At 40.5% G+C, this 13098-nt stretch overlaps 1 protein-coding gene across 2 annotated transcripts in view; it reads right to left on the bottom strand.

The window, feature by feature from the left end:
• The window catches only part of ZNF81 (zinc finger protein 81), an 80537-nt gene that overhangs the window by 28678 nt on the left and 38761 nt on the right, over positions 1–13098 (bottom strand). For both annotated transcript variants that reach the window (XM_008054423.1, XM_021710583.1), the window contains exon 3: positions 5094–5220. In XM_008054423.1, the coding sequence (XP_008052614.1) occupies positions 5094–5220 (127 nt within the window). The remainder of the gene's footprint in view (positions 1–5093; positions 5221–13098) is intronic.

The following is a 13098-nucleotide window of genomic DNA, read 5'->3' as shown; positions in this document are numbered from 1 at the left end:
GAGATTGAGGAAAGCCAAAACCAGAGTCTCATCCTGTGAGCAACTAAATTACAACACAAATTGAATCCACAACCTCACAGGGTGTCTGCCATTAAAGCAAGGGCACTGATTGGAAAGAAATGGGATCCTGATCACTAGAATGGGGACATACGCGGGGGACTCAAAAAACCCGGAATGTATTTATAAAAAATTGTGTATTTATTCTTACATGTTTAAACTTCAGTCACCTTCAAAGCACTCTTTGTTTGATGCAATACACCTATCTAGACACTTTCTCCATTGCTCAAAACAGTTTTTGAACTGGTCAATATTGATGCCTTTTGGTGCTTCTGCTGTTTTTGGTTTCACCTCTTCCACACTGGCAAAACGTTTCCCTTTGAGGACTTTTTTCATCCAGGGAAACAAACAAAAAAAGTCGCTCAGGGGGAGATCAGGTGAATAGGAAGCGTGGGGCATGGGAGTCATGCCGCTTTTGGTAAGAAATGCTGAACACTCAGCACAGTGTGGGCAGGTGTGCTCGTAAACCACCCATCATGAAATAGGCCAATATGCTGAAATAAACTAAATACTTTTTAAAAATTCACTGAAACTGAATGCAGCCTCTAACAACAATGCTAGCAGGTACACCAATGCTGATGGGTTCCTAGAAGACTAACCTAGCAGGGGTAGCCTATACTACAAAGGACCCACCTTCCAAAAGATAATCCCAGGTTTTTTTGGTTCCCCCTCCTCATATGTGAATATTGAAACTCTAAATTCTTATGTATCTTCTTTACTTTTTGCCTGAGGCTTCAATGACCTCCCCTGAGGTACTTGCTTTGTCAGGCACTGTTGATTCCCCCAAGAACTCTATGCCCACCACCCTTCTTTGCTTTTAGACCTATAAATTGGACTCAAATCAAAGTAGGCCCCAAAAGGTGAAGTACAAAGTATGACTCATGAGTATGCATGCACACCAAAAAAACTGCATAAGTCCAATTGATACAGACCAGAATCTAAGACTTTCTGTGGATATGAAAGTCAAGAGTGTGTGATCATGGTAGGAGGAACAAAAAGTTGGATCAGGATGGATTGATCAATATAGGCCCACTGAGCAGAGATTCTGAATTTGATATTGTTGCTTATGTGTTAGAAAGGACTCTAACTGTTTGGTTGGTTGGCTGAAACATAGACCTAAAGGTGGTCTGTACTAAGTGAAGTTGAAATGCCAGAACTGCCCTGGTATACTGCAGGGGAAGGTATCCAAAGGCTTAGGAAAACTGAGATGTTGGAATGAATTTATCATGTGAGACCTGATCATCTGCTCTGGGAGGGTCCAGAGGACACATCTGTCGCCACAACTGTAAGAACCAAATTTGTGTGGGGAGCCCCAGCATCGCTGAAGAGTTCTGTTGCTCTTGTCTATAGGTCAGAACTTGCAGTGGGAATGCTGGCACTGAATAGGTAAACCTAATCACTTGGGAATAATTGGATCCTGTGGTGGCAGGGGCCAAGTGGAGGTATTTAATTGCCAAAGGTGACAGCAGAGTCAAAGCAACAACCAGAATAGTCTGACTCACAGAGATCAATGGTATGGTGTCTATAGAAAAGGAATAGGTGGGAAGTCTACTAAATTCTTAGTTGATCTGTATAAGCAAAAAAGTTATAGATCAAATGAAAAAAAGTCTAATTTGAATCACAAAACCACAGAGTTACGGTCCCTCGGTTATTTTCTAGACTTGAGCCTATTTACAGACCCAGAACCCCTTGAATGAAGGGGATGCCAGGCTCCCTTGGGAAAGGATCCTAGTACACTGCCAAAAATGTATACTATTACTCATTTTCCCAGCCTTCTCCAATGGGACCTATGGCCTTTTATCAGGGTGACTGTGCTTTGGGGAAAAAAGGAAATAATCAGATATTTTGGGAATTACTGGACACTGGCTCTGAACTGACACTAATTCCAAGAGACCCAAAATACCACTGTAGCCCACCATTCAGAGTAGGAGCTTACAGAAGTGAAATGATTAATGGAGTTTTAGTTCGGGTCCATCTCACAGTGGGTCTGGTGGGTCCCTGAACCCAGCCTGTGGTTATTTCCCCAGTTCCTGAATACATAGTTGGAACAGACAAATCCAGCAACTGGCAGAATCCTCACACTGGCCTCCCCTGACCTGTGGAGTAAGGGGTATTATGGTGGGAAAGGCAAGTGGAAGCCTTTCCTCTACTTGGGAAAATAGTGAACTGAAAACAATACCACATTCCGGGAGAGATTGTAGAGATTAGTGCCAGCATTAGGGACTTGAAGGATGTAGGGGTGGTGATTCCCACTACATCCCCATTCAACTTGCCTATTTGACCTGTGCAGAAAATAGACAGATTATGAAGAATGACAGTAAGTTATCATAAACTTAACCAGGTGGTAACTGTAGTTGCAGTGGTTCTTCCAGATGTAGTTTCACTGCTTGAGCAAATGAACACATTCCCTGATGCCCAGTATGTAGCTACTAATCTGGCAAATGATTTTTTTTTGTGATACCTGCTAGTGAAGGCCATATTCACTGACCTACCTCATGGGTATATCAACTCTCCAGTCCTATATCATACTTCAGTCTGCAGGGACCCCGATTGCCTTTTCTTTCCATCTGATATCACAGTGGTCCATTACATTGATGATATTTTGCTGATGGGACCTAATGAGCAAGAAGTACCAACTATCCTAGACTTATGGGTAAGACACTGACATACGAGAGGGTGGGAAGTAAATCTGACAAAAATGTAAGAGTCTTCCACTTCAGAGAATTCTGGGGATCTAGTGGTGTAGGACATGTTGAGAATCCATTCTAAGGTGAAGGGTAAGTTTTTGTATGTGTCCCCTCCTACAAACAAAAAAGAGGCACAATGCCTACTGAGCTCTTTGGATTTCAGAGGCAACACATTCTTCATTTCACTCTGGTCCTTTTGCCAAATGATCCAAAAGGCAGTTCTGATTGGGACCTAGAACAAGAGAAGGCCCTGCAACTGGTCTACACTGCTCTACAAGCTGCTCTGCTACTTGGGCCACATGAACCAGTAAATTCAATGGTGCTGAAAGTGACAGTGGCAGACAGAGATGCTATTTGGAGCCTTTGGCAGGTTTCCATAGGTGAATCACAGTGCAGATCCTTAGGATTTTGGAGCAGAAACCTGCCATGCTCTGTGGATAACTATTCTCCTTTTGAGAAATACCTTTTGGCTTGCTGTGGGGCCTGAATTTACTTACTCACTGAATTTAAGCATACTAGTTAGTGGGGGAGAAGAAACTTAACAAAGATTCCCTTACTAACAGTAAGTGAACATGGAAGATGCCAGAGCTGAATCTCTGCCCCATAGTAGGGCTCCAGAAATGTGGCATACAGAAGACCCACTCCCCAGTGCTGCTTGTAGCAGACAAGTCCTTCTGATTGAGGCCCAGCTTGTGGATAGTGTTAGGTCAATAGCAGCTCCTGGTACACTGGGCTGCATGTTATTGAACTCGTGTTGCTTGAGAATGTAGCCCGAAGTGGGTGATTAAATTCCATGTAAGGCTAAACACCAGCACAAAATTGACAGTCACCAAGTACCATAAGGGGAAATTGAAAAGAACTTTGAAGAGAGAGTTCAAAAGCATGTGAAACTGTCAAGAGGTGTGAACTCAGCTCAGACATGGCAACTCTACATTCTTGGTCCTGGGTAGTGGCCCATTCCCTCAGTCTTGGAAACAGAGAGATAGCCCTGTCCTTTGAAATTGAGGAGGTGGTGGGTCCCCCATCTACCCTGCCTGTGCCCCAGAGAGCCCATGGTGGCAGCTGCAGCCTTACTGACCTCTGAACCATCCTTTAAGTTATTCTTCCCTTTTCTCGACAAATAACACATGTTCACAACCAAATAGCTTTACCATCCCATTTCCGGCCTGTAGAGTCCCAGGAAGTCTATTGGTCTTGCTTCATCTAACAACCTTAGCAAAGCCCTGCCAAGCTCTGTGGCTCTGTCCCCTTCAGCCCAACCTGGCAGCATTTCTACTGAGATGGTTGACTGGATACACAAGTCACACACCTAATCTCTTCAGCAATCAGTTGTCCAGACATACCCTGGTGTTGTTTTCAGAGTATACTTTTTCAATTTGTATAACACAGATAGGCTGATAATTTCCCAAATCTTCAAGTTCTGATACCTTTACCCTAACACCTACTTCTTTAGTTTATCTCTTTCCTCTCATGTTTTACTATAAGTAACAGGGAAAAATCGGGCCATGCTTAGACATCTCCTCAGCTAAATATTCAAGTTCATCACTTATAAGTTCACTACTTTTTACCCACCAGAACTCAATTCAGTCAAGTTCTGGCACTTTATAACTAGGATCGCCTTTCCTCCAGTTTGCAATAACATGTTCCTCATTTTCATCTGAGACCTCACCAAAAGTACCTTTAGCTTCACGTTTCCACCAACAGTCTCAAGGCAATCTAGGATTTTTTTGTCAAGTATCTCAAAACCTACCCTCTAGCTCCAGCCTCTACCCATTAGTCAATTCCAAAGCCACTTCTACATTTTTTAGGTATTTGTCACAGAAATACCCTTTTTCCAAGTATAAAATTCTATATTAGTTTCCTAAGGGCTGCTGTAACACAAACTGGGGGGTGAGGGTGGGACTCAAAACAACAGAAATTTATTGCCTCACAGTCTGGAGACCAGAACTCTAAAACCAAGATTTCAGCAGGGCCACGCTCTCTTTGAAGGCTCTGGGAAAGGAACAGTTCTAGACCTCCCTCCTGGCTTCTGATGGCCTCAGTTGTTTCTTGGCATGTAGATTTATCATTCCAGTGACACACCATCTTCTCCCTGTGTCTTCACATTGCCTTCTGCATGTGTGTGAATGTGAGTGTGTCCAGAGGTCCCCTTTTTATAAGGATACCAGTCATATAGGATTAAGATCCACCCTAATAACCTCATTTTAGCTTAATTACTTCTGTAAAGACCATTTCCAAATAAAGTTACATTCTGAAGTACTGAGCTTATAACTTCAACGTATTTTATTTGGGGGGTACAATGTAACCCATAGCAGGCTCCTCACAGCTTCATAGGTTGGCTCTGCTTACCCACTGAGAGAAGGTGGCTGTAATTCTCCAGTGTCACATCCCAGTACAGGCGTCTCTGAGCAGGGTCCAAGAGCTGCCACTCCTCTTTGCTGAAGTCCACGGTCACGTCCTCAAATGACACTGATACCTGTAACAATACAACCCTGTTCAAGGCAACAAGATCAGCACTGAAGGATGGGGAGAAGATAGAGATGAAGTTGTTTTTAATGATTTTTCATCATAATATACCATATGGTATATCTACTAAATACCTAGTATATGAGGGAGCACCCCCCAAAACATGGAATTATCTTTTGGAGGGCAGGCCCCTTGTAGTACATTTGTTCCTCCAGATCAAATGGTCAACCAAAGTTTTTATCTGGAAGTTTCAAGAAGGTTGCATCACGATTTGTGGAAGAAACGTCCCAAGTTGTGGCAAACAAGTGACTGGTTCTTCCACCATGGCAATGCACCTGCCCATACCATGCTGAGTATTCAGCAGATTTTGACCACAAACAGCATGACCCCATGCTTCACCAACCCTAGTCACTCAATCTCCCACCACTCCCCCTCAAGCGACTTGCTTTTGGTTCCCTGGATGAAAAAAGTTCTCAAAGGGAAACATTCTGCCTATATGGAAGAAGTGAAACAAAAACAGCAGAAGCACTAAAAAGTATCGAAACTGACAAGTTCAAAAACTGTTTTGAGCAGTGGAAAAAGCATCTCAATAGGTGTATTGCATCAAACAGAGAATACCTTGATGGTGACTGGAGCGTAAACATGTAAGAGTAAATACACATTTCCTTATAAATAAATCTCCATTTTTGGGTCCCCCCTCGTGTGTGTGTGTGTGTGTGTGTGTGTGTGTGTGTGTGTGTGTCTATGTGTGTGTATAATGTATAATATAAACATCTAATCATAAATGTCTGCTATTTATTATGCATGACATTTAGTCAGTCTTTCATTTTAAAAAATAATAATTTTCAGGTGGGAGGCTCACTTGAGCCCAGGATTTCAAAGCTGCAGTGAGCTAGGACTGTGCCACTGCACTCCAGCCTGGGTGAGAGAGCAGGGCCTCATCTGTAAAAACAAAAACAATAATAATAATAATAATTTTGCATAGGATTTTATCTTGGTCATATTTTGTTGCTCATTTTTATGGAAAAGCTGTGTTCTATAACTTTTAGAAGGAAACATGTATATCCCCCTATTTTTCTAACTTCACATAGCTTCAGCTACTGTTGCTTTCATTTAGTTTTCAAAAATATGGCCATTTTCTCTTGATGCTCATTTCTAATTTAATTCCATGGTGGTCAGAAAATATACTCTGTAGCTTTCAATATATGGTATATCTAGGAGAATGGCCCATGTTTCCCTGAAAAGAATGTATATTTGGCTATTTATGGGTGTAGTATTCTATAATATATAAATCAAGTTGGTTGAATATTGCTGAAATTTCCTATCACCTCACTAATTTGTCTTCTACTTGTTCAATCACTTATTTGTCAATATTTTGATAAAAATTGACAAGATGTTAAAATGTATGTGACTATGCAAAGGGCCTAGAGTCACTTAAAGCAAGAAAAATAATGAAGGATTTATACTAACATGAGTACTAACTTGTAATGTTAAGACTTAGTATAAAGCTACAGTAATTCCGACAGTATGGTACTGATATAAGGACAGACAGATATATCATTGGAACAGAATAGAATCCAGAAACAGACCCACATATATATGGACAATGATTTTTTTGGACACAGGTGCCAGCATGATTCAATGGGGAGAAAAAAGTCTTTTCAACAAATTGTGCCAGAAGAAATGGATATTGGTATTAGGGAAAAAAAACAAATCTTGACCCATAGCTCACACCATATACAAAGATGAATGAAAATTAATTTTCAGTATGACCTCATTGCTTTTACCAGACCAATTTTCATACAGATAACAACTATAAACTGAACAAAATACAAAAAGTAAAAAGAACTATCTGAAGATACTAACCACCAACCCAAATCAGGCAACTACTGGAGGAGAACTGACACTTAGAAGAAGGGATGGCATTTTAGCTTGTGAATAGGTACAGTCAGTGCCATGCAGGGTAATTAAAATTCCAATAGAAAACCATCAGCCTTATTGACTTGAAGAGGCAAAGGGGAATTTTGCAGTCATCACTATCACTGGGAAGTCAAGCGGGAATCCAGAAAGGTATCCAGAGAGACAAGGGTACCTAAATTCTGTGAATGAACTCTCCCGAGTCTCTGGTTGATCACTTAAATAAACTGAAACTTGAGCTACACATACCACAGAGGAGACAGCTTCTAGTTTGAGTCCAGTCAAGTCAAGTGCTCATGACACAAAATAAAACAAAAAATCAGCAATATTCAGAGGAACTAAACAGAATTGAACATTTCCACAATATATGTTTCATTAACAACCAAGATACAATCTAAAATAACTCAACATAGAAAGAGATAGAAAGGTGTCAAGAGAATAATAAGAGGTTCCAGAAAAAAATACATCAGAGTCTGACCTGAGGTGATCCAGATGCTAGAATTAGCAGAGAAAAAATGTAAACCAGTTATTTGTAAAGAAAAATGTGTCTACAATAAGTGAATAAGTAGGTTAGCTCAACTGAGAAACAGAAACTATTAAAAAAAAAAACAAAACCAAAAAGCCTAGAACTAAAAAAATACAATCTGAAATTTAATAATTCACTGGATAGGCTTAACAGAAAATGGAGATAGAAGAACGAAGTAATGTACTTAAAGACAGACCAATAGAAATTATCCAATCTGTAAAAGAGAAAAATTTGAAAATAAAAATGAATAGTCTTGGGGATGCTGCTATGGTTTGAATGTTTGTGTTTCTTCTAAAATGCATGCTGAAACTTAATTCCCAGTGCAACAATATTAAGAGGTGTGGCCTTTGGGGGGGTGATTATATCATGAAGTTTCTGACCACATGCATGGATTAGTACTCTGATAAAAGGGCTAAAAGGGCTGGGCGCAGTAGCTCACACTTGTAATCCCAGTGCTTTGGGAGGCTGAGGTGGGAGGATTGCTTGAGCCCAGGAGTTCAAGGCTGCAGTAAGCCATATCACACTACTGAACTCCAGCCTGGGAGACCGAGTGAGACCATGTTTCTAAAAACAGAATGTGTGTGTGTGTGTGGGGAGAATTAGCTATGCCCCTTCCATTTTGCTCTTTCATCCTTTCTGCCACGTGAAGACAATGTTAGTCGCTCTGGAGGATACAGCAACAAGGTGCCATCTTGGAAGCAGAGAGCAGCCCTTACCAGACATCAAACCTGCTAGTGCCTTTATATAGAACTTCTCAGCCTCCAGAACCATGAGAAAAAATAAATTTCTGTCATTTATAAATTACCCAGTATCAGATATTTTGTTAGAGCAGCATAAACAGACTAAGACAGATGAGTAAGACAAAATCAAAAGATCTAGAATACATGCAATTTGAGCCCCGACAGGAGAGAAGGGTAGAAAAATACTTTAAAAATAATGGGTGGAAACTCCTCAAATTTGGTGAAAGACATATATTTACAGATTTAAGAAGTTGCAAATCCCAATCAGGATAATCCTCAGGAAATCATACCTAGGCACACTATAGTCAAATTATTGAAAACCAAAGAAGAAAAGATTTTGAAAGCAGCCAGAAAAACAAACCAAAAAAACACCAAAACATGTAAATACAGGGAAACAGTGATTCAGGTGATCAACAGAAGAAATGGAGGCCAAAATACAGTTGGATGATCCTTTTAAGATGCTGAAGAAAATAAAGTGTTTTCTGGCTAGGTAAATGTTAGGAGTTCCTTGATTAGGTCTCAAGATCTAGGAATAATTCTTCATGGCTTTTGGCTCCACCCTCTGGGTTCTTCACTCCACCATCAGAGTCATCCTTCCTTTTTATGAAAGGCAGTAGAAGAGTTTGCTCAACCTGCTACCTGCCAGAAGAATTTTGGGAGTCTAACATCTTCTTTCCATTTTGTATTGTTTGTATCCCTTTCAGTCCAAGGTGATAGTAGTTCTGCTGATATCATTTGCTTTAAAATTTTATTGGTTTTCTTGGTTTTAAAATTTAATTGGGTTCACTCCATTAGACAAAAGCTGCACCCATAGAGCTCTCTGAAATAAGCCTTTCTCTACCTGGGACTCCTGGGGCTGAAGGACAACGCTCTTAAGCTTCCTAGAGACCCTACTGTTTGACTGAGAAGGTCTGTAAGGCACCTTTGATCTCTTGGATCTCTTGGCTAAATACTCTGATCCTCTGATCTTACTGGGATCTTAAAAGGTTGCACAGTGACATCCTTTGCTTTATATCTAGGCCACATTTTCCTGATGGCACTACAAAGCCATTTCTTTTTTTTTTTTTAATCAATATTTTTTATTTTGATATTGTGGGGTACAGATTAGGGTTAGGTATACAAATATGCTTCGTTCAGGCACCCTTGTTGATGGGGGTGTCTCCCCGTTCCCAGACAGATATTGACTACTGTTAATCCCACCTCCCTTCCCCTCCCCCCCTATAGTTTCCCCCCAATGTCAGTCTTTTTTTTTAATAGTATTACGGTGGATGTTCAAGGTCCACTGTATGAGTGAGAACATGTGATACTCAGATCTTTGTTTCTGTGAGAGATCACTCAGTATTATTGACTCTAGTTCCATCCAGGTTGCTGTGAAATTCATGATTTTGTTCTTTTTTATGGCTGCATAGTATTCCATTGTGTATATGTACCACTTTTTTTTTAGTCCAGTCCTCTTTTGATGGACAGCATGGTTGGTTCCAGGTTTTTGCTATTGTGAACAATGCTGCAATAAACATTCATGTGCAGTTATCTTTTTGATAGAGTGATTTGAGTTCTTCAGGGTATATTCCCAGTAGGGGGATTGCGGGGTCATATGGGAGGTTGCTATTTAGAGATTTTAGGAATCGCCACACTGCTTTCCACAGAGGTTGCACTAGTTTACACTCCCACCAACAGTGTAGAAGTGTTCCCTTTTCACCACACCCTCTCCAGCAACTGTTATTTTTTTAGTTATTGATAATTGCCATTCTGACTGGAGTTAGGTGGTATCTCAGTGTGGTTTTGATTTGCATCTCCCTGATGATTAGTGAAGTTGAACATTTCTTCATGTGTCTGTTGGCTGCTCGGATGTCTTCCTTTGAGAAGTGTCTGTTCATATCTGTGGCTATTGTGAATGGAATTGTGCTTTTTATTTGGGTTTCTGTTTGTTTATTATTGGTGTAAAGAAACGTGATTGTCTTTTGCATATTTATTTTATGTCCTGAGACTTTGCCAAAGGCCCTTGTCAGTGTAAGGAGGTTTCTGATAGATACTCTTGGGTTTTCAAGGTGCCATTTCTTAATTTTTGCATCTTGTGTTACCTGGCGAGGATCACAATTTTCAAAGCCATCAAGTCCTGGATCCTTTATGTTTAACAGACCATCCCTCAGTTTACTTATCTCCTCTCCATTTTACTACAAGCAGCAAGAAGTCAAGCACCTTCAACACTTTGCTTGTAAGTATTAGATAGATCATCAAGTGCATTCCCACATAACTGCAGATGACAGTGTTGCTAAGTTTTCTGTCACTCTATAACAGGGATCCTCCAGTTTCTAAAACATGCTCTTCACTTCCTTTTGAGCCCTCAGCAGCAGCATACACAAAGTTCAAATTTCTACCAACAATCTGTTCAATCAATTTAGGATTTTTCTAACATGCTTCTAAACATCCTCTCCAGTCTCTGCCTACTTCCCAGTTTGAAGGACACCCCTACACCTTCAGGCTGCCCTGTTCCCAATACCAAACTCTGCGTTAGTTATCTACCTGATGCATAGCAAATTACCCTAAATCGTGGTGAGTTAAAACAGCATCTATCATCTCACAGTTTATGTGGGTCAGAAATCCAGGTGTGGCTGAGATGGATCCTCTCACTTTGGGTTTCTCACAAGGTTGCAATCAAGGTGTCAGCTGGGGCTACATTCATCTTGAAGACTGACTGGGGAGGATCCACTTCCAAGCTCACAAAAAAACAGAAGTCAAGCATAGAAGCCAGACACAGACTGTGTGATCTATTATAAGGACAGGATAATCAAGGATTTTTAACTTACAGGGATTAAAAATCTAACCAATGGTTGCCTCGGGGGGAGAGTACTGACTGGTCAAGAGGGAACTTTCTATATCTCAATTTGAGTGAAGGCTACGTGGGCAAATGTATATATTTGTCAAAACCCATCAAATTATATATTTAAGATCCTGGCAATTCAGTGTATTCCAAATATAATTCAATTTTTAAAAAACCCACAAAAAAACAAAAGGGCATGTTAGAAATATATTCAGGGTGCACTGTGGGACGCAAATAGAAAACAGTCACTAATTCTATTGGGGTGTAGGTTTAGGTTCCTTAGAATTGGTGCAGTTTAAATTGAATCTTGGGGGGGAAAGTGTGAAGATAAGAGGGGAAAATATTTTCCACAAGTGACAAAGTGAATGGTATGGAGACAGAAAAATACATGGTGAATTAAGGAAAGAGCAAACAGCTCTGTAAGAAAGGGGAAAGATATTTCTATGTCAGTGCTGTGGTTTGAATACTTGTCCCCTCCAAAACTTATGTGGTGGTATTGAGAGGTCGGGCCTTTAAGAGATGACTGGGACCTGAGAAGGTGCTCCCCTCATGAATCGATTATTCCATTCATGGAATAACAGATTAATGGGTTAATAAATTAATGAGTTGCCATGGGAGTGGGACTGGTAGCTTCTAAGAAGAGGAAGAGAGACCTGAATCAGCATGCTCAGGCCCCTCACCATGATGCCCTGTGCTGCCTCAGGACTCTGCAGAGTCCCCACCAGCAAGAAGGCCCTCACTAGTTGTGATCCCTTGACCTTGGACTTATCAGTCTCTGTAACTATAAGAAATAAGTTTTTTTTTAAAGTAAATTACCCAGTTTCAGGTATTTCGTTATAAGCAATAGAAAACAGAAATAAGACAAGTAAATAAGACAGTCTAAAACATGCAAACAAGTATGTTGGAGTCTGATCATGGAACTAGCATGAATTCTTTGAGTAATATATTGCTATCAAAGTGTTTTATATATCAGGGAAGAGCTTGCGTTGTTTTTTGTTTGTTTGTTTGTTTTTTGAGTCGCAGTCTCACTCTGTCACCCAGGCTGGAATGCAGTGGCACACTCACAGCCACCCCAGTATCAACCTGATGGGCTCCAGCAATCCTTCCACGTCAGACTTCCAAGTACCCGGAACTACAGGCATGCACTACCATGCCCGGCTGATTTTTTTATTTATTGTAGAGATGAGGTCTCGCCAAGTTGCCCAGGCTGTTCTCGAACCCGTGGGCTCAGGCATCCTTTCACCTCGTCCTCCCACAGTGCTGGGATTACAGGCTTGAGCCACTGCACCCAGCGAGATATTGAGTTTTATATTAGAATAATTATCCTACCTTTAAGTACTTCATTTCAGGGTAAACAAATCATTGAATGGAAATTTATTCTTTACGGAAGAATGCCAGCTGAGAAATGCTAATAAAAGCAATGATCATCAACGGTTTCTAAAACCACTGAGTGAAGGAATTTTATAATCTATGGATTAGGCTGACAATCCCTGAACGCAAATAGATAACCAGGCATTATGTGCCTCCTGGATGAATGAATTAGCAAGTGTTCAATACCACCTATGAAGTATTCTTTGCCAAAAAAAATGCATCTGAATTGATCAAGCATCTAGATATATCAATTCATATTAAAATAGGAACACATTAACTAACACCACAAGAATATATTTAGCAAATTCAAAAATATGGGACACAGTTCAGGGAAAACAGCCCAGTTTCTTCAACAAATAAATAGCAAGGGGAAAAACAAAGGGGAGAAGAATCTGGCAGATCTGCTATATAGATTAAAAGGGACTTGAGAGACTGCTGGGAGATGATCCTCCATGGGTCTCATATTTCTGCCTACCTTTCAAGCAGACTCACTGATTGCCTTTTTTCCAACCT

The sequence above is a fragment of the Carlito syrichta genome, unplaced genomic scaffold (assembly GCF_000164805.1).
Source record: "Carlito syrichta isolate Samal-C Ts95f unplaced genomic scaffold, Tarsius_syrichta-2.0.1 Scaffold290302, whole genome shotgun sequence".
NCBI lineage: Eukaryota > Metazoa > Chordata > Mammalia > Primates > Tarsiidae > Carlito > Carlito syrichta.
Note: the sequence above shows the minus strand (reverse complement) of the source record. Positions and strands in the feature narration are given on the sequence as shown.